Source organism: Morone saxatilis, unplaced genomic scaffold (genome assembly GCF_004916995.1).
Source record: "Morone saxatilis isolate NCDOM2014 unplaced genomic scaffold, NCSU_SB_2.0 Contig9, whole genome shotgun sequence".
In the NCBI taxonomy this organism is placed as follows: domain Eukaryota; kingdom Metazoa; phylum Chordata; class Actinopteri; family Moronidae; genus Morone; species Morone saxatilis.
The window spans coordinates 4,214,332-4,236,691 of NW_023340268.1; the positions used below are offsets into that span (position 1 = coordinate 4,214,332).

The following is a 22,360-nucleotide window of genomic DNA, read 5'->3' on the forward strand; positions in this document are numbered from 1 at the left end:
CTGTCATGCTAACATTAAAGCTAACATGGACAAAAAGTGCTAAAAGTAAGAAAAATGCAAAGTTTAAACGTCTACAGTTTCATGACAACTGAGTAAACTTCATGTGTGATACTTGACTTCAAACACTTCCAAATGTTTGTGTAACTTTTCATTTATTCTGCCATTGTACGGCATTACAGCACTACCACTGCATGTGTAGTTTCACTCGCAGTGGCTGCAGCAGCCGGTGAACAAAGCCGGATCTGTTGCAGGATAAGTTGTGTTAGAAAACACCCATGCAGCATCAGAATATTAATATTTTTAGAACAGATGCCTTTTTGTTACAGCAGTTTTATTTCAAGTCAGAAAGTAAGTCAGGGAAAAAACTGTTAACTGAAGGAATGTGTCAACAGAAAAATCTGTTTTAATGTCACAGAACATTTGACAAATCAAAGATCAATCTCCCAGAGGTGCAGTGTGTCAGAAATAAGATTTCATTCTGGAAATTTAAATATTGACAAACCAATATAAACTTATTTAAAGTTCTGACTCATATTCAAGTGGAAAAAATTGAGATTGAGCTACATTGGACTAAAATAACTATCAAAATGCTAATTTAAATTAATTCACGTGGCACCATTTCTATATAAAACAGGGTATGAGAAGACTGTGAGCAGTCCCACAGATCGAAATCTTTTTCTTACAAAGAAATCCAACAAGATGAGAGTGAAAGAGACACAGGAGAGATTATTCTGGTGACCGAGCCCATGTTTCCTCAGATGTGAACAGCCGCATGATCTGAGACACATCCGCTTTCCACTTCTCACAGACAATGTGTTAATGAGAAAAAAAATAGAAAGTTTCATGTTAAAGACACAAAATGGCTGTGAACTAAGGGAAGTTTCTCCACTGCCATGCTGAGGTATTGCTAAGCTTCATTACAGGATAATGTTTGTGGGGTCTAATCATGTTTCTCTCTTTTCCAGTCCCCCTGCTGATGTCTGCACAGTCACTGGAGTCAGATATATCAGGACCCTTTTGTCTCCCTTCAAATTAATCCCTCGTCCTTGTGCGGTAAAACCACCACAACAACCAATAAGCTGAAGATATCCATGTTACATAACACATCAGTGTAGGCTCAAAATTTCAATTTGCTTTTCTTATTACTTACTGCATCACTTTATTATGCCTGAGGTGACTGTTTTCATATTATTTTCTTACATTATTTAGCGACAACAGAGGGGAAATGAAAATCCCAGAAGGCTATAATCGCAAAAATCTCACCAAAAAACATAATGTTCATATCTACATCACCCACTGAGTGTTTTTTGTTATTCTCTGATAAACAAGGCTGTTTATCAGAGAATCTGTTTGTCACCAAGGTAAAAACTAAAAACTAACCTTCTACTTTACTGTCAATCTAAGTTACAGGAACCTATGAATCTAATTAGAATCTATAGATGAGTCCCAACCTTTTCCCTTTAGAGACCCCTTTTCCAAGTGACTTATATATTATATATATATTTTATGGATATTTCATATTATGTTCGATTAATAATAACAGCACAGAACAACTGATAAACTGTATAACCCAAATAGTGAACACAATAACTGCGGGAAGTTTGTGTAAACCGGGTAGAGATGGCGCCCCATGTACCCGGGCCGAGTCCTTGCTGAGCTTCATATTTTAATTTTAGATTATTTGGCACCCAAAAAAGGACATGAAACGTTCTTGTCTAAAAAACTAAATGTTATATCCACATCTTGTCATTTTAGGCATTTTGTCAGCCTGGAAACAACACAAATGTTCATTTCAAGCAAAGTTTGACAAAAAAGATTAATTTAAAAAAAACAGTTAAAACTATATAAAAGTATGCATTTGGAGTAAATCTATAAATGTGATCATTTACGACATGCTTTGCAGAATTTCAGGGAGAAATCTAAGTTACACATTAATTGAATTTAATAGACTTAAGTGGGAAATTGCTCACATTTAGCCTCAATAATGTTGTTCATGTATTTTTAGTTTGTTGAACTGTTCTCTCTATAATACCAGCACAAGTACGAGTTATTTATCTTTTTTAATGTGGGTCAAATACGAGCTCATTCAGCAGTGATTCAGAGAAAATCAAAATCCTTGTAAAAGTGGAGAAACTCGTGGCCTTTATTTGAACTCATCCGCTGAGGAATCCTGAAAATGAAAGTGGGTGAAAACTCTCATCTAAACATGATAGCCCATAGCAGTGAAGTGTATGGAGCCAACATGGCTGCCCAGTTTCCTGTATAAAGAGAGTAAAATGGGGATACACTCAGAGGGAGACATGTTTGTCCACTCTGGCCTCGTACACAGAGCTCTGTCTGTTTGTCCTGCCAGGGCCGAGCCTCAGCGCAGCACCCACGGGCCTGACAGAGGTAGGGTACAGGAATGCAGAAAGTGGGCTGACCACACTGCTTGTGCCCTCGTGTCCAGAAGAGTCTTGGATTTGTTCCTGCTGCTGGAAGGTCGAGGCTGAGTGCAGTGGAAACAATGGCGGCCATGCAACAAAGCTGTGGGACACAAACACGGGAGATATCCTTGAACCCCGGCAAGAATGTTGATCTAGACCAAGACGCCCACCCAGAGAGGCAGCTGAATATCTATCAGCTACTGGAGAGAGGGAGAAAGAAAGCCTTCCTCTGTTCCATCACATGTGCAGAAAATGAACATATGAGACAGTTGGCTTGTTTTGCAGTCAATCAGTTAAGACAGTTTGTTTGAATACAGACACTTGTTAATAAAAATGGTCAAAGAGGAGCAAAGATTTTGCTTCCCTTTGCATAAATTATTACTTTTCAAGACCAGTCAGTTCAAGTAAAACTTCATGTTTGTCATCTGCACCACTGGGAATTTAAGACATTCCTGTATTGATTCACCATCTTGACTCCTATCGGTCTGAAATTGTAGAGACATAATTTTAATGTAGAGAAATTAAATCAAGAAACAAGCAAAATGTAGTAGCCATTTTTTACCCATGCAAGCACCATGGTCAGTCCATCTCTTTGGTCCAGACTGAAATATCTCAACAACTACTGGGTGGACTGTAATAAAATTGTTTCCTGTGGTTGAAAGATCTCAACTTCATCTATAAACACTGATGTCCCCATTCAGGGTGAATTTTAATAGAGCTGAGCTGCTAGCAAACACTCAAATGCTTCGAGCTACGCAAGATTGATTTCACGAGTTAATGCAAAGCAAGTCAGATGGTACGTGTCCACAGGGGAGCATTTTTTGTGAGTTAACAGAGACGGTGAGATGCCCAATGTGACGGCCTGTCTCTTGCAATGCCTTACCAGATCATATTATCAGACACAATTACATATAGTAGAGTCCTATTCTCTAATCATCTTGTTCTGGTTCTTCATTTATGCTTCTTTTTATCCACCCACAATCCATCTCTGGAGCCACATTCATTTAGATTACACAGGTATACTCAGGGATGGTGTAGCTATTAAAAGAAACCATTTGTCCACCAAACAATGTGTTCAAATGCGTCAAACTTGTTCAAAACCAAAAACACAGGGTTGCTTTTCCTTTCATGGGCATGTTTTCTGTCATTGAAGAAGCATATTTGTCTCATGAAAACATCAACATCAGTATAATATCAGACAGTAGGCTTACATAAGTTGCTGTGCTGTAGTCAGTTCAAGGTTATTTCTCTCATCCAGCAGGGATGAAAGTGACTCAAGGGAAAAAAGGAATACTCGATTTTATCATGTTCCACTAATTGGCTTTGAGAGTGAAAAGCCTTTGTGTCGTTGTGTCTTTGTTACCCTGGATGACCTCTTTGTGTCGCATCCAGTCCCTGTAGCCTATAGATGACAACATAGCTATGATGCTCGGCAGCTGATGTCACCATCCAGTGGACACTCGGGGCCAAGAAGAGTCTCTGCACTTCCTCCTTTCGATGGAACAACGCTTAATTGTGTCTCATTTTACGTGTTATACTTGTTAAATAATGCTACATGAAGAACCGGGGCCATTAAAGCTGATATGTCGTTTAAAAACTAGATTTTTGTGTCTTCATTGTGTCTGAAAATTCCCATTGTTTGAAGTAATAGGATCAACTGTGAGATGTGAATGGTTTCTTTTCCCACTGTACGTCCTCACAGCGATTCTCTTGGCTAGTAAACAACTCAATGCAAATGCCTTGGTGGTCGAAAGCCAATGATTCCATCAACATTTGGCAGGAGCTGCCGCGCTGGGCTCGAGCATAATACTATCATTTGTTTAGCATCTCAACAATATTATGCTCTCTTGTTTCAAACGGAGGACTGGAGGATATTTTTGAGGCGCTGCTGCTGTAAGAGTGAAAGACAGAAATTACTTCTTCTGATTTTAAATGTCAGAAAAGAGGAGAAGTGATGATCTTTAATCATTTTACACTTCTTTTGAGCTATTTTTTTCCTTTTTCCCTGTTCTTTGTCTTTGCATCCTCCTCTGGAGGTTCACTGTACCATCAGATATGTGAAATAAAAGCATGGGACTTGGTGCACTACAAAATAGATGTAATTTTGGCATTTTGGGGTAATACGAGCATCATAGTCACATCTTTGGCAGCCTGAAAACGATCACGACTTTCTCTATGATACAATGTAATTTTGACATAGATCATCATAATATACTTCTAGTTATCTGTCACTTTTAATATTTGTTTCAGAACATTCTTAAATAATATTTTTTTAATTGATCATAATTCTTTAAAAACAATTAAAGTCTCTGCAGGAAAATATCTATACTAACTTTTATTCAAAGCTCCATCCGACTTGATTAATCTTCCATTTTTGTTGAGATCTTTCAGGACCTCTATTCGTTGCTTCAGGATTATTTTCTCACCTGAAAACAATTTGTATTAGCTTTTGATTTTTGTGTACTTAACAATCTTCAGTGCTCTTAAGGTCACTGTTTCAACTTTCTTGTTCAACAACTGAAGGTTGTAGTTGGGAAAGGGTGAGCAGTGCATATGTATCTGCAGTGTATGTTTGTTATGTAATGCAGTTTATATGTGTCTTGTGTTGTATTTGTGTCTTTAAGACCTCCTTGAAAACGAAATGCTGCATCTCAAGGGCCTATCCTTTCAATAAATTCAATGTTACTTCTATCAGTCTAAGTGACTGAATCATATATGTCATTACTCACTTTACAGTAATTGGCCCTTCTCTTTCTTTTTCTTTTCTCATTCTTCTGCCTCCCACTTGTGAAATAATGTGCAAATGAGAATTTCTCACAGACATTCACAGCGTCCTTTGATTATCACACATGTGACAGAGCTTAAAGTCACCCATGGTGCTTCATATTCATTAGATTCACCGATTTCAAAAATCTCCTGCGGTGGGTAGAAATGGCCTGGTTCTATTTCGGCATCCTGGATCGGAGGGATGTTCAGTAAATCTCTTTGTCTTTGTGGTCGTGATGACTTTCGTATCAGAGCTTCCTGTCATATATGAACACAGTAAATCTCTCGGTATTGGAGGCACATCCCATGCTCAAGGTTCAATGAGATTTGTTGAGGCATTGCTGGGGTGTTCCAGTGTGATTCAGTCCCTAAGAGCTGAAACATGTTGGTAGGCAACCGAGGTCACCGAATACAGCAAGATGCTTCACAGCTGCACTGAATTAATCAATGAAATGATGTCGGGCAGCTCGGTTTTCCAGCTGCATCTTTGTGGCAGAATCAACAGAATTAATCAAAACAACCATAAATGTTCTGTACTGTGTTTTGCCGAAAGATTTCATCACATTTGTGAGATTGGCATGTTCTGAAACAAAGTGCTGCCTTATTGTTTTAGTAATAATACAACTTGGCAATATTTTCCATTTTCATGCCAAAAAACATTTCACAGATTTCACTCACTGTGCTGGCGATGATTTTCTGGGCTCTTGTGAAGTGTAGTTGGAAGTACTCGGCCAACTGTTGTTTTTATTAATTCAACAAACATCTTCAGCATCCTGGCATTTGCAGCGACCTTGTCATTTTTACTGAAGAGGGGTGGGGGAATATATTCAAGTGTTTGTCCAAAGAACAGATTTGGGAAATTCTTAAAACATAACCAACAGCATTTACTGTAAAAGATAAGAAAATAATCTTTAATAAATCTTTAATTTAGCATGTTAGCATGTTAATTATATGGTAATAATTAGCACTAAGCAAAAAGTACATCTTTAAATTAGATACAGAAACATTTTTGACCTGGTGGTGGAGCCAGATTAAAAGTTCACCAAAGGTATTACAGTTCATCCTGAGTGGGACATGAATGTTTTTAGCATCTATGAAATGGGTGGTGAGATATTTTCCAGGATGAAGTAAAAGCTTCAAAGTCGGTAGGATTCATCCTTTGGGGACGATGCATATCTGCACAATACTTTACTGGCAATCCGTCTAGTAGCTGTTCAGATATTTAAGCCTGGACCAAAGTGGTAGATTGACCGGTACTGCCTCCCTAAACTCACCCTGCTAGCGTGGCTGAATAACAGAACCTGTAAAAAAAACATTTCTTCACCAGGAGTATAAAACCTTTTCTGAATTTGCTTTTGCATCAGAGATGCTGGAAAATTGTTTCAGAGACATGCAGTTAAAAATGTATTTTTAGCAAAGAAGGTGGGTAGTGAGCACATCTAACTGTAGCTGGTTACAGTCGTTTCTTTGGGGTATTTGTTTTCTCTGTGCATAGTTTTTGGGGATAAGGGTTATTTTGTATCCTGTGATCTCCTCATTGTATCCCCTAATTGTAGGTGGAGCATTTTGCCTGATGAGGTAGAAATACTGTAATACATAATTGTACATATAGAATATTGCATTTAATGTCTCATCTTTATCTAAAACCTAATAATTTTAAGTGAACAGTGCAACCTCTTGTGAAACAGTTGTTTAAGTGCTGATAAAATACACTAAGCATGTAATTTTCTTTCCCATTAAAGAGCACAGTGTGCTACGTATTTATTTAATGTACCTCCAGTCAAACGCTGTGAACATGCTGCTACCTTCACTATTAACTATTGATTTTCATATGAATCTTTCAGATCTTTAACATTTTGAACAAGTAACCTCAGATGCCATGTTTGAATATGTTTCCAGCACAAATTAATAGTCCACTGAAATACTTTATGAACTTCCTACAGTATGTTGCATGTGCAGGATATGGAAGCATGTGTGTGTGTGACTGAGTAAACAACCGGTAGAGCTCGGCTTGTGCCGGGCTGCTTCCGGAGTGTGTGACTGTTGAATTTGCACTGAACATGTTCAACACGTTTATTTGTGCAAATAAAAGTATAAAATGAAACCGCCGTCTGGCTCCAGACAACATCTGATAACAGACCTGTTTGTCTTTGCACTTGACACAGTGTCACTAACAGGAGATAAATCACATTGTAATGACACTGAATGCAGAGGCAAACCTCCCTCGCTCCCTCTACTGCTGGTGTGAGGAACTGCGCTCTGCAGGAAGAGTACAGCAGGTATAAATATCAGAAACACCTCAGGATTTAATAAACACTCTCTGTGTCCCACTGAGACTGTGTTAGAGGGGTGTTAATTGGACTTGATGGTAATTAATGCCTCTCTGACTCCAGAGTAAGTAATTTTTAACTTTTAAGTATCCGTACTTGAGCTAACTAACTAACTAACTAACTTTTTTTTATATTGCACACATATACAACAGCATGTAACCAGATAATAGAAATAACAGGCCACTTAGGCAGAGATGGCGGGAACCATAGATGTGATTACCAGCCACCCTTCAGTCCACAGCTAACAGCTGGACACAGATATGAGAGGAGATAGACGTACGGCTGACCTCTCCTCAACTTGAGAGACAACAAAACAAAGGGAAAATATATTAATAATAATAAAAACAACGCGACTTGGAAACTACAAACATAGTAAATGTCAATAAGTAACAAACAAAATGAACAGTGGAGTTATCTGATTTCCCAGTAGAAAATAATAATATAAAAATACAAGAAATACATGTATTTAAAACTACATTGCAAAAAAGAAAGAAGAGTGATATATATTTAAGAATTAATTAGACATTAAATGTGATGTGTACACTGCAATATGTTTTCTTTTGCAAAAAGAAAGATCTGTCTGGTATAATGAGAATAAAACTGGAAATTAAATTAAATATATTTATTACAAAAAATACTTTTTTTGATGCCAACAGGAAGAGAAACAGACTTTAAGTGACATTATCATCCTCTGCATCTCCCACACTCATAACCAATATCATTATCTGAAGACTTACTGTTAAAAAAAGGAAAATGAAAGCAAACGACAAAAACAAAACAGAACAAACGCTGCTGTCTGCCAATGCAAATCACCCTAATGGCAATCTGTGGCTCCCAGCTATTTAGCAGGCAAGCTAAGTCCATTTCAAATTATTGGGATAAATGGACGTGTTGTTGCTGTGCTCTCCGCTCATGGGCCAGTGTCATGGTAACAACAGGTCTGACTCCAGGGTGAGCTAAAGGGCTAAACACCTGAGAGGAAGAGCAGCGGGGTTCAAAGCTGCTTATCTACTTTAGTGTATGTCTCTAATAAGGTTGGTAAAGTAACTCACAGAGGCTGTGGGGGGAGAAGATGCAGTGAAAGTGGGGTTGTACCATGATATCACTGTGTATTAAAGCTGAAACACAAATTGAGAGGAAGACTTCAAACTCACAGCTTCGTGATTCTGCCCTTTAAGACTTCATTAGTCTGTGCTGACATTAAGACCTTAAATGGATTCTTTGTGATTTCTAATCTCCGCTTCTCAGACTGTCGACGGCAACAAAAGCAGATCTCTTTGTCTAGTCGAGATAATAAAGTACCAGATCTTAATTTGTGAAGTCTTTTATAAAATGATGGTTAAAAATGTAAAGGTCCAGTGTAAGGGCTGTCCCTGACAAAAGATTTTCTTTGTCGACTAGTACTCATCACTAAATCACTTTAAGCCTGGCAGTCCAATATCATTAACTTTAGATCAGAAAGTATAAAATATATCCCTCCATAACAGTAGAAAAAGTGAGCTCCCCCCTTCCTGCACTTGTTGTCATTGTGTCCTGATTAGTCCCACCTGTCTTTCCCTCCCTGGTGTATTTAGTCCATCTGTTCCTCTGTCTCTTAGCCAGTTTGTCTTTATTCTTTGTATCAAGCGTTCCAGCTTCTAGTGTTCTTGGTCATTATCTTTCTCTGAGTGTTTCCTGGATTTGTTTCCTTATTCCTGGATCTGTGTACCAACCCTGTTTGTGGCAAGCAAATACTGTTTTCATTCTAGTCCCACTGAGATGTGCTATTATAAGTCTGTTTGCCTAAGTACTCCACTTGTTACAGAATGTCTGGACAAAATATTCATGGCAATCCACTCAGTTGTTGTCGAGATATTTCTCTGGACAGACAGACCTACATTGCAATCCCTAGAGCCATACAGCTAACATGTCTTGACTCATAAAAAAAAGAAAAAAAAAAAAGAAACAGTAATCAGACGTATTAGAGCGGTTACATCAACTGCTGCCCCAGCTGTGTTCATTAGGAGACAGATCTCTCCTACCACAGCGTGCATCCAAACAGGAATTTGGACTGGCATTGGCAGGCTTTATTGGTGCTTCAAGGATGGTTCTCCATCACTGAATGAGTCAGATAAAGATCTGGTTCAGCAGAATGGGTTGAATCTCTTTCGCAAGGACAAACAATTTGAAAACTGGTCTGTGTTTGTGAAGAAGAGAACATAATAGAAAGAAACTACTCCTTTGTTGTGAAATGTTAAATACAGAACAATTGCACGTTGCCTGTATTTTCATCATTAAAAAGATAATTATATTGAAAAAATAATTTTAGTTTGAAAATATGCATGTATGAAATGACTCGAATGCCCCATCTAGAGCCAGTGTTTGGTTTGTCTGTTTGGGCTTCTGTAGAAGCTCCTACAGCATATCTAGATAGACACGTCTCTTTTTAAGGTAACAAAAACACAGCGACTCCTATATTCACTTGATTATACATAATGAAAACATATCTGTGAATAATATATTCAATTTCTGCCAACAGATCCTCCTAAATGTTACACACTGCACCTTTTTAAATGAACCTATGTAACTTCAAAAACAAGTGATTTGGATGAATATTGAGCAGATTATTTCCTGTGAATGTTGATCAGAGATAAGTTTTCCTGATATTTTTATTAACTTTTTATACAATTCTCTGTCTGTACTAGGCTTTTTTTAAACAATCATACATTTAATCTAACCTTATCTAAACATAAAGGGAAAAAAAACTATTAAATTTAGTTTACTTCACAGAAATGACCAAAATGCAGAGATATCGGCCTACTGTGTATATCTTGAAAGTTTTCTTACACCCCTTAAAATTAAGAAGGCCTTGCGACCCCCTGTGAAGCTCTGGCGACCACTAGTGGTCTTTACTGCTCATTAGTTCAACTTATCATCCTGAATTTCTTCTTTCAAGGTAGACACTCTACATGTGAAATGAAGGACTTGACTTTTGCACTGTATTTTTAAATTAATTACACACATTTGAGTGCACACACTGATGAAGAAGATGATTGTTTTCAGCATCAAACTGTTTTATCAACCTTGTATCCTGATACACGCGATCATAACTGTTGTCTGGGGAAACAACCCATCAGGAGAATAAAGTACGGATAAAGTATAAAACCATCTCTGTGTGTGTTTGAGGGTGAGCTGAGTGAGTTTTACAGGTTAAAAGATGAGCTGTCCGTGGTGCTGAATGTGGACAGCAGCAGGACAAGTCACTCGATCTGTTTTTCTGAAGGCAGATATCACATTGTCAAGATTCTGCAGGAAAATACTTGATATATTTCTTGAAAAATTAGACGCTGCCCCCGAGGATTCATTCATTGTGCCCTTTCTTCTCCCCAGCAGAAAGAGGGATAACGTCTCGGTCGATGGAATAAAAAGTCGCCATGGAAACTTCAGGCTGCTTCAGGACATTAACTGAGAAACCAATTACAAAACAACATGCTCTCAAAAGTATAATAACTCTGTGAAGGGGGAAAAAAGAGTAATATAATAACCACTATTAATTTTCATGAAGGCTAAGTTGGAGAATTGGTCCTAATACTCTTCATCATCAGTATCATTATACCATCATCATCCTCATAAGGTTTTTTAGCACTGAGAGAGTGTAGCTTCTGAGTTGAATTCACTTAATTAACACCAGCAAATTAACAGGACGTATAAAAAATAAAAGCTTCAAATGTGTACAGTCGTCTGAGGCTTAGCGGACCCCAAGATAGCATCGCTCTCTGCTCTCAGGTTACATAGCGTGTGCATCATCCTTGTCGTCATTTCCAGATGGTTATCCCCCTGGCAGATCTCCCAGCATTGGTTTGTCTGAGGCTCACATGCTTGCATAATGATAATACAGCTGTTCCCAGACCTGGTCAGAGCAGATCAATAACGCAGACAGAAGGCCGAGGACGATTGATGGAAATGAGGAAAAACAATAAACTATTTCCTTGCTGAGTCTGTGGACTTTCACTTAGAGTATTTGACTCTAAAGAAAAAGACATTTTAGAAGTGTGTAACATGGAAGAGGATCTATTGACAGAAATGTAATATAATATTCATAGATATGTTTTTATTAATGTATAATCACCTGAAAATAGGAATTATTGTGTTTTTGTTACCTTAGAATGAGACGTTTTTATCTACAGACACAAAGGGTCCTCCTCCATGGAGTCCGCCACGTTGAACCGCCATGTTTTTACAGTAGCCCAGAAAGGACATACCAAACACTGGCTGTTGTTTCTTATTCATACTTCAAAGCCTGTTCACATTTCCAGTTCCTCAGATACAGACGCGAGTGGTGTTTAGTTAGTATGCAACTTCACCATTAGATGCCACTAAATCCTACAAACTGGTCCTTTAAATCAAAATGTTCCAGCAAACTGAAATATTTATGGAAAATTAAAAGGCAAGTTTACTGATTTAATTTTGCACTTCCATGTATTTGTAGGACCTCCGAGAGACAGATTGTAGCAGCATAACTCGACGGAGGACAACGCCACCACTTATCTCAACAACTATTGGATTGGCATGAAATTTCGTTCCCACATTCATTGTTCACAGAGGATGGACTGTGATGACTTTGGTGATCCTTTTACTTTTCATCTAGCTTCATCATTAGGTAAAAACAGTTTGTCCACTACTTTGGTTTATGACCAAATACTTAATCAACTAATGAAGTACTTTGTGACCAGATAACCAGTGTTATATGTATGTAATATTTCTATACTTTGGCCTTTTTGATTTAGTACCACTCATTAGCCTCTATATAAGTAATTAAAATACATATGTATATTGTAATCAATGAATTGCTGATGTATTCAGTGAGAAATGACAAGACCAAGAACCTCAGAGGTCTCTGAGGAGCAGAATGAATTTTATACACAGTATCTTCCTCAGACAATGACAGAATCCATTCATTATATTACAGACTGAAGTGGACTCTTCTGCTTCTGTTTGATCTTGACAGACAGGTTCATTACTCTTCAGAAAAAGTGTATTGTAATGAACTATGATGCATTGTGGGATACATTGACAATGTAAAAATAATATATATAATAAAAATATATATGAATGTATGATACACTATGTTTGGTGACACAAAAATAATAATAATAATATAGTGGATGTATGTCCTGCCACACAACATACTGCATCATATTTACTTGTTTTAATAAAGGAAGACTGGATGCTGGATGAACTCAGGATTTAAGCAGTGTTTTATAGGCTTGCTGTTTATTCCCATTTCACTGGCTGCAGGTCACTGGAAACAGTGGAAAGGTATTGGTGGGATCGGCTTCGCACAGCATGGTGACGTTGCCTCGGAAGGCAGGGAGCACACCCTGCAAATGCAGCTCCATCCCATCTTTATTCAAGAGAAACCCATCCTCAACCCGAGCTACATGTGGAGGATATGCATCTTTAATATACAACATGTAACTTTTTCTTGAATAGTGGGAAAAGATGGAGCTACAGGTGGAGAATCAGAGTCAGTCTTTCAACACCAACACCGTGAGGCTGCCGGCGAAACACATACTGGGGATGGGTGTAGATAACTTTATTTCTCTTCTGATATTTGGACTTATTTTCATCCTCGGTGTGCTTGGGAACACCATGGTGATCACGGTGCTGGCGCGCAGCAAACCGGGACAACCGAGGAGCACAACCAACATCTTCATCCTCAACCTGAGCGTGGCGGACCTGTCCTACCTCCTCTTCTGCGTCCCCTTCCAGTCCACCATCTACATGCTGCCCACATGGGTGCTGGGGGCTTTCATCTGCAAGTTTATCCACTATTTCTTCACCGTGTCCATGCTGGTCAGTATTTTCACTCTGTCGGCGATGTCCGTGGACCGCTACGTGGCCATCGTCCACGCCAGGAAATCCTCGTCGATCCGGGTGGTGAGGCACGCCATGCTCGGAGTGGTGCTGATCTGGATCCTGTCTCTGGTCATGGCATCTCCCGTTGCGCACTACCAGAACATCGTGGAGCGGGACGAGAACAACACCTACTGCTGGGAGGTTTGGCCGGAACACCAGAGGAAAGTCTACGTGATGTGCACCTTTGTTTTCGGATACCTCCTGCCTCTCACTCTGATATCTGTCTGCTATGCAAAGGTGGGTGCGCATGAATCACAGTGAATCAATGCGTAAAAAAAGCATTAATGGTAAATATATTGTGTTCACAGTTTGGAATGAATACATAGTAAATTCAGATGACAGCAAAATTAAACATAATGATAAAATGTGGCTTTAATCCAAATAAAAGACAATTTTTTGTTTATTCTTTGAATGTAAAAAAGATATAAACACAAATATTCACTGAGACATTATCTGTCCAAGCAGCTAACATGAGTCTGTAATGCATCCTCAATGTGCACAAGCGTTGTTATTGCATTACAGGAAACATTTAAGGTCTTTTTCAAAATGGCACAATGGAGAAAAAAGATGCAGAACTAATTCAGGTTTTTGTGTTTCATAATATTTTTGTTGTTGCAGGTTTTAAACCATCTGCACAAAAAGCTGAAGAATGTCTCCAAAAAATCTGAGCTCTCCAAAAAGAAGGTTGGTGGGAGTTTATTTCTGTCTCTTTATTTGGCAGGTCTGGGGTGGTTGAAAGGTAGGTGGGCACAGTGGCTATAGACTTGCATATAGAGCTGGAATGATTAAAAAACAATTGAATCTGCATCTGTTTTGATAATCGAATATTTGTTTCAGTCATTTTTCAAGCAAATATACCAAACATTTTCTGGTTCTAGCTTCTGAAATGTGAGGATTTCTGCTTTCCTTGTCATTTATGATAGTCACGACATTTGAAGGTGTTCTAAGAAACTGGGTGGTTTTACTACTTTTTGACATTTCACACACGACAGAGAAGATAATTGGCAGATTGATAGCTGTTAGCTACAGCAGTTCTTGCGTACATTCTGCTCTATTTCACTGAAGATATTGTGAAAAGTGGCTTTCTAGTTGGGGAATAACATTCAGTCATTAGAAATGTAAAAACTATGGATATTACCAATCATTACCTCCTCTGTGCTCCTTCCACAGACTGCTCAGACAGTCCTGGTTGTGGTCGTGGTCTTCTGTCTGTCCTGGTTGCCTCACCACGTCGTCCACCTGTGGGTGGAGTTTGGCTCCTTCCCCCTCAACCAGGCCTCCTTCGTGTTCAGGATGGTGGCTCACTGCTTGGCCTACAGCAACTCCTCCGTCAACCCCATCATCTACGCGTTCCTGTCGGAGAACTTCAGGAATTCCTACAAGCAGGTTTTCTGGTGCCGGGTGCCCAGCAAGTGTCCTGTGAACGACAACAGGGACCTACGCAGCAGAGTGGAGACGGCACCATCCACCAATATCAGCTTGACTTGCAAAGGTCATGACTCTCAGACCAGTAAAATGCTTTGATGTCACTGCTGGTGTTGAGAGCATCTCCTGTTTTCTGTATATATAACCTGACCGATACTGGATTTTGGAAGCCAATACATATATTGATATTTGAGATTGAGAAAATACTGCTATACCAGCCATGTATTTGTTTTTTTAAACTGTAAATAGCGGTGCTTGAATTGGACCTCTAATCGCTGGTACAGAGGTCTATCAAACTCAGTAACATTATCTATTATTCAGTGCCACTTGACATTTTAAACATTTTATAACAATCTATAACACACGTTTACATTTATGAATAAGTACTCCTGATTATTGTGATTATTGTTTCCTGCTCGATCCAGGAGAGGAGGAAACTCTGCAGCTGTGTGAGGTACAATCAGTGACTGTATTTGAAATGTATTAAACCTGAATTTATTCTACCGGCCAGCAGGGGGCGGCTCCATTGGCTGCAAAAAAACTCAGATAGTATGAAGTCTTATGGAGCAATGAGCCAACTTCTCACTTCATTTATTAGCTTAGTAAACTGTTTCCTAATGAGTTTATGGTCTCAATCGCTAGTTTCGTACAGCATGTTGTTTATTTTGTAAATTATAGTCCAGTTTAGAGTAAAATAGTTGAAAAAGTAGGGTATGCTTTAGAGTGTTGCTACCTTGTGATTGACAAGTCATCTCTGTCAGTCCGTCCAGTGCAATGTACGAAACTCAGATTAAACTGTCAAACTAGGCAGTGCTGATCAAATACAAATCAAGATTCTGTTACTGCGTTGACTATTTCTCACCTAAAATCATTTTAGAAACATCTTGAGACCTGACACAGGGACAAGAACCTCTCTGAGCAGCAGAATACATTTTCATGCGACACAGTATCTGCCTCAGTCAATGTCAGAATCCATTCATTATATTACAGACTGAAGTGGACTCTTCTGCTTCTGTTTGATCTTGACAGACAGATTCATTACACTGCAGAAAAAGTCCATTGTAATGAACTATGAAGCATGTGTACTATATGTTTCCTGCTATGGACAAAACAAAGCTAAGCTTAGCTTGACATACCATATGTCACCGCCGCTTGCTCCAAAAAACTGACATTTTCACAACCATATCATATTGCCAACTTGAAGCTTTTAAACAGAACTAATTCAGGAAGAAAGATAAGAGTTTAGATGCCCAAATTCAAATTCAATGTTCGATATTTTGGGAAACACCCTTTTTTGCTGAGGGCTAGATTATAATTAGATCAAATTGATTATCTTAGTTTAGCACAAAGACTGGAAACTGTCTAAAATCAAAATTTAAAATAAAACAGTTGGCATGCAGGAAGTTACTGCTCCTTATACATACATGTATTCTAACATCATGGTATGTGTACCATGTGTAGATTATGTCATGTAACTCTCTGTAAGAAAGCCAGTTAAGCATATTTCCCAGATTGTTACACTATTACTTTAAGACTTTAATTTGTACCTTCAAAAGAATATTTTTTGCGTACAACCTGTGCCTTCAAATGCTACAAATTAGACAAATTATCTAATAACACTGTTTTTTCTATACTGAAATTTCATTCCTATTGGCAGAAAATAACACAAATTGTTAATACAGTTAATAAAAGGTCTGGTCTGTGATGGGACTCCAGTCTCCTGCTTTAAAGTCAGATACACTATGGACGCATCCACCACATTAACCTCCGCACCCTGATGTAAACTGCTTCCTGCATTGGAGCTAATTTATGAGATGCAGAATCATCCAATATGGACGTAATTCTCTGTGACACTGGGCTGGACGTGTACTGCAATAGACCTTTTTTACACAGCAGCCATTTTGACATGAAATAATAGGGTAAACACGCTAATTAAGGTTTCGTTATATTTAGTGTAGCATTTCCGGTGAGCTAACATGCACAACAGCAGCATCCTGAAGCCAAACAGCATCCGTTTGTGACAAACGCAAAAGTTTTTCCTTTGTGTTTTAAAAAAAATTCAGCTTGTTTTGAAAATGATCCTCATGCACACGGATCTGCAAAAATTATTGAAGGCGTTGTAGTATGCATGCTATACCAGTAGGTGGTGGTGTAACTTTGTATTTTGACTTATTTCTTGTCCAAAAACATCCTTTAGTTGCCCTCCACCCACGTAGAGGTGGAGTGAGTAACATGCAGACCTAATTAATGTGTCTCTGCTGATCACAGTAATGGTGCAGCAACACTTTACTGGAGGAGCAGTAATAAACTCAGCAGAGCCTGCAGCACAAACACAGCTCGATAGTTCGCCATTGTTGTTCTGTGGCTATTTGGCTGAAAATGTAATAGCCATGCGTGTCGTTTCCAACAGACTGCACTCTGGAACAAAATTGTGTTTTTTCAGGCCTCCAAAATGACAAACAAAGGGCCAATCTACAACAAAAAAATTTTACAAACAAAAATGTAACCATTTTATATAAAAAGCATTGAATGGAATGGAACCTTAATTTGTTAACTATTCATCAATGTTAACTATTCATCAATGTTTACCGATATGCTGTGAGCAGCTAACATCTACCTATAATATATATATATATATATACATATAATATCAGCCATGTTGATGTATTAGTCAAGCTGTAGTTTGGTGATATACGCTGTTGGTGCCATAAAGCCATTTGAAATGTAATTTTCAAAGGCCTAGTTTGAAGTGGAATGTAATGTGCTTAAATTGAGCTCTTGAGAAAAGGTCTAACTGCTGCAGCCAGTAACAAATACTCCATCTGTAATGTGGTTTCTGGTCTGTGGCTGCAGACTTTCTAATGAATTCTCCCCCATTGAAGGTGAAACTGAGACAACAACAAGCCTCAGCTGAGCTCGCCAAGACGGACTGAAGCTTTGCTGAGTTTTTGAATGCATTCAATTTCTTTACCTTACATTCAGGTCTATGCATTAATGCCCCGACAAACACAGAAAGGCACTGTTCTCTTCCCATATAGGGATCGTCAGGGGATTGGACTCTTGATTGTTTGGTATATCTGAAGGCTGAGTTACTATGTACATATGCTGGCTTTATTCCAGAGAACATCAGGTACATGTACATGAGAGTAAATAACAATGCAGCATTTAAATGACGTTGCAGATAACCATTCTGCCCCTAAAGACAAAAGGATAAACAAAGTCCCTCGCTAGTTCACACCTGAGCTATCAGAGACTGTTCTCAAAAGGAAAAAAGAGTCCATGTCTAAAGGAAGAGAGCCAGAAGGAGGTTTAGAACATGTTAATTTGCATATTCTGTCCAGTTTTTTTAAAATGTATAATAATATAACCACACTCACAGTCCACACACACACACACACACACACACTTTAAACCTTCTGTACATTTCTGTTAATGAGAACTTCTGATGTTTGTACTCTTAAAGTTAATGTCACTGTAAAATGTTTTCACTTGTGCTGATGTTCGCAAAAAAAGCAACGAACTGCATAAGTGTACAATCTGTTTGTGAATTATACAGAGAGATTAATAAATGATATTACAAACAAATCAATGATTTATAAATATTTTTCTTTAAATATAGCTCCTACATGCGTGAACCACAGCAGTAATGCATGAATGGTACGGTTTGTTCAGGATGTAATCAGTTGTTTTACCAGAGCAGTGTTGAGCTGGTTTACATGCTTTCTGATGGCACAGATTACATACTGCTTCCTGTTTATCCCCAAGGCTGAATTTGATTAAAATTAAACAGGTAATGCTGCACGCTCCTCTCCACGCCCTGCAGCCATCGTTGAAGCCTTTTCATACTGCCTTAGAAAAGAGAGAAAAATGGATTTGCATATGAATATTGGTATTTTATGTATAGCATGGGTGGATTTCATGTTTAAAAATTAGATTTACTGTAGAGAAACAGAGCAGATAATGTTTGGTGAGGTGTCTTTAATACATTACATTTGTATTCAGGTCTCATTGGAAATATTATGTTCATATGTGACGTCCTGCTGGCAAATGCTCGAACTACTGTTCTTATTACTGAAAAGGAAGCTTATGAGACAGTCAAGTTTAAATTGAAGATTGTTTAAACAGCAGAGTTATCAGGTATACGTTCACATATGCTGAGAGCTGTCACATCCTCTATGTATGTCAATATTTGAACAGCAGCTGAATCTTTTTGCTCAAGGGAACTGTTAATACAAGCAGCAGATATATGATGCAAAAAATCCCTTTAAAGGATGTTGGATGTCCAGTATGTCTAAATGAAGATATTAAAGGACCAGTGTGTAGGATTTGGTGGCATCTTGTGTGGTGTCTGTGAAGTTACAGATTACAAGTAACTGAACGCTGTTCGTGTCTACATTTGACGATCTGGGATTCCCACATGTAACATCAGTGCCGGTTGTAAAGCTACGTTTTCGGTATATACCAGTAATCCTTGTTTTTCTTTTTGACATCACTACAACACAAGGATATGGCGACTCTGTGTGTATGGTATTGCGCTGCCACACTTCAATAGTGATGGCAGGAATAGCATGCTTGTATCTTTATTAAAGCAAATTAGTGGTGAATCACTCTCATGCACGAATCATCCATCAATAGTAGCCTAATTTTACATATGATCCATGATGATGAAGACACTGAAAAATAGAAATGCAGAGCAAAAATAGCGTATAATACCATGTTTTCAGGGGAGCTCATGTCTTATTAAGAGAAGCCAAGATCCCTTATTGTCTGCACCCTGTGCAAACACATGCAGTTTACAGCCAGTGTTTGGTTTGTCCCCTCTGGGCTACTGTAGAAACATGGCGGTTCGGACTCCATGGAAGAAAACCTGCGGCATCTGTAGATAAAAACATCTCCTTCTAAGGTAACGAAAACATAACAATTCCTACAACAAACATACTACATATAAAAATTATATTCAATTTATACATAAATCATACATAACTTAAGTTTTCTGGTTTCTCTGATGAATGTAACCGAAACGCAGTTAAAAAACTACAATTTTATCTAATTTTATGTCTTTAAAAACATGAAAATGTACAGTTAGTACATGTGGCCAATAACCTCATTCGCTCAGCTAGATACAAACCTCTAGTAGTGTAATACAATCAGCACAATTGTTCATTCTACGTGATACAGCACTTAATGGTAAGTGGTTATCTTGTAATTAGGGAGAAATCAGTAAATGAGGCCTCTACTGAGGCTTTATTAATCAGGCCTCTCATTTACTTGGTGTAATTTAATATGAACAGGCAGATGTTAGAAATGTTAAATTTAACCACCTGAACGCCTGAAAATAACTGACACCATTACATTAAAAAAAAAACTGTCATCACGTCATTATTAAGTAGGTTAGGGTTCATAAATCAGTGATTCCCAATCTTTTTCCTGCAGGGACCCCTTCTTCTATCACTGAATAAATGATGTATTTTATGGATATTTCCTATTATATTGATTGCATAACAATAACAGTACAGGACAACTGATAAACTGTCGCATTAATACAAACAGTGAATGACACAATTGTCATTAGTTCTTGTGAATATCACATCAGAAATACGTTTTTCTGATATGTTCAGGGTAGTTTTTATACAGTTTTCTGTCTTTTTAAACAATTATACTTACTTAATAGTCTTCTTTTTTGAGAAATCAGCCATTTTTCTATTAGCTATATATATAGCTATATATTAGTTATATTTAACTGCAGACTTTTCTAATGCAACCCTTAAAATGTGTCTTGAGGCCTTGCGTGAAGCTTATAGGTGACCCCTAGTTGGGAACCACAGCAAATAAATAAACATTTAATCCTTCAGTTTATAAGAAAAATTAAAAATAACCAAATTTAGATCTGAAAAGTAATTAAAGCTGTCAGACGAATGTAGTGCAGTAGAAGTATAAAGTTAAAGTTAAGTCAAATGGAAAAACGCAAGATCCTCAAATTTGTACTTTGCTATATTCCACCCCTGCATTTATGAAGAACTAATTTATTCATCCCAAGTCATTTGAGTGGCTGGATTTTAATAATACGTTTAATATTTGTTTTACAGAGTCAGATCAGCTGTGTCTATCATGATATTTGATATGCATGTAGAGGCATTATTTCCTTTGTGTAATAATTTTAGCATGAAGAGACGAAACTAAATGAACAGTTATCATAATCGTTTTTTAAAACTGCTTCACAAAATGAAAAAATGTATACATGGGTAACTAAAACCAACCAATTACCCAGATCAGTGGAAGGTAAAGTCTCTTTAAATAACATTTTAGTGAGGGCTGCTGTTTATTTATCAATGGCTGTGGCTGTTTTTTATCAGCTCTTTTTGTGACACTTTGTAAGAATTTCTTGAAGAAATCTGAACACGTAAGTAATGTCTCTGAATCAAAAGCAACAAGTCTGATGTTTTATCTAATTTTGATCCTTTTTCACATAAAGGACTCTGTTATGTAACGCTTTCAAATGGTGCATGTTATTTTCCATTAGTTGAATAAATGAGTTACAGTGCCGCAGCGAGGGCTGCTGTTCGCTCACACAAAAGGTCATGTTAATTAATGTGCTGTCTTTTTTTGAAGACAATGATTTCTCCTTTATCTCTCATGACTCCATCCACTTAGTCTCTGAGACCCTTCCTGCTCCTGAGGTCTTTAAAGCAAAAGAAAAGAGATGATTTTAGTCAGAATACAATGTGAGAAATTAATAGGTTTTTATTGCAACAAAAGCTGTTATAACCTCAGTTGAACAGCAGATGTCAGACTTGTACAAGTGTTGAGTCTTTCTTTCTTTCTTTAGAAATAACTTCAACAATTTAATAGACTCTCAAACCAAAGCAGACAAATTCAGATGTGCATCAGAAGAGTAAAATAGAGTTAAGAAAGCAAACATACTAATTTTAACAGATACAACAGATAGTTCAAGCTTCACAAGAGCAGCAGTTAAATATACAAATATAAAAATCCTTTTAATTTTGACACCACTTTAAAATTTTAATATCAAACTGATCTGTATTTTATTCCACCCATAAAGGCAATGTGCAGAGCAACATTAAAAATATATCTTTTTTTCCCCCATACATTGTAATTATATACAAGGTCAGTATATAAGATGGCTGCCATATTCATTTGAGTTAAAATCATACTTACAGCCACAAGGTTCTTTAATAAGGAGAAAAAGTACAAATGGTGTAAGAGGTCATTTGGCATGTGGACGAGGACGCACTTGAACATTTCCAAAGAAAACTCACTTATTGCTTGTTGTGCCATCGATTAAAGTTTCTGACCCCTGAACACCACGACTGTATAGCACTCAGACCAATCTCAGACACTCAGTGGATAAATCCAGGATCCAGGTGTCCGCTGGAGGTCAGCTGTCCACAAAGACCACCAGCTGTCAGAGACTTATTTTGGCTATTTAGCCTTTACCACTTCTTCCTTTCTTTCTCTTTCTTTCTTTCTTTTTTTCCATTTGTTTTCTTTGTTCTT

The 22,360-nt window shown here is 37.8% G+C and overlaps 1 protein-coding gene across 1 annotated transcript; it reads left to right on the forward strand.

The window, feature by feature from the left end:
- The first annotated feature begins 12,938 nt into the window (after positions 1-12,938).
- Positions 12,939-14,944, forward strand: galr1a (galanin receptor 1a). The gene is made up of 3 exons (XM_035681805.1): positions 12,939-13,657; positions 14,039-14,104; positions 14,591-14,944. Exons 1-3 carry the CDS (start codon positions 13,004-13,006, stop codon positions 14,942-14,944), a joined length of 1,074 nt encoding a protein of 357 aa, XP_035537698.1. The 5' UTR covers positions 12,939-13,003.
- Positions 14,945-22,360: the final 7,416 nt, after the last annotated feature.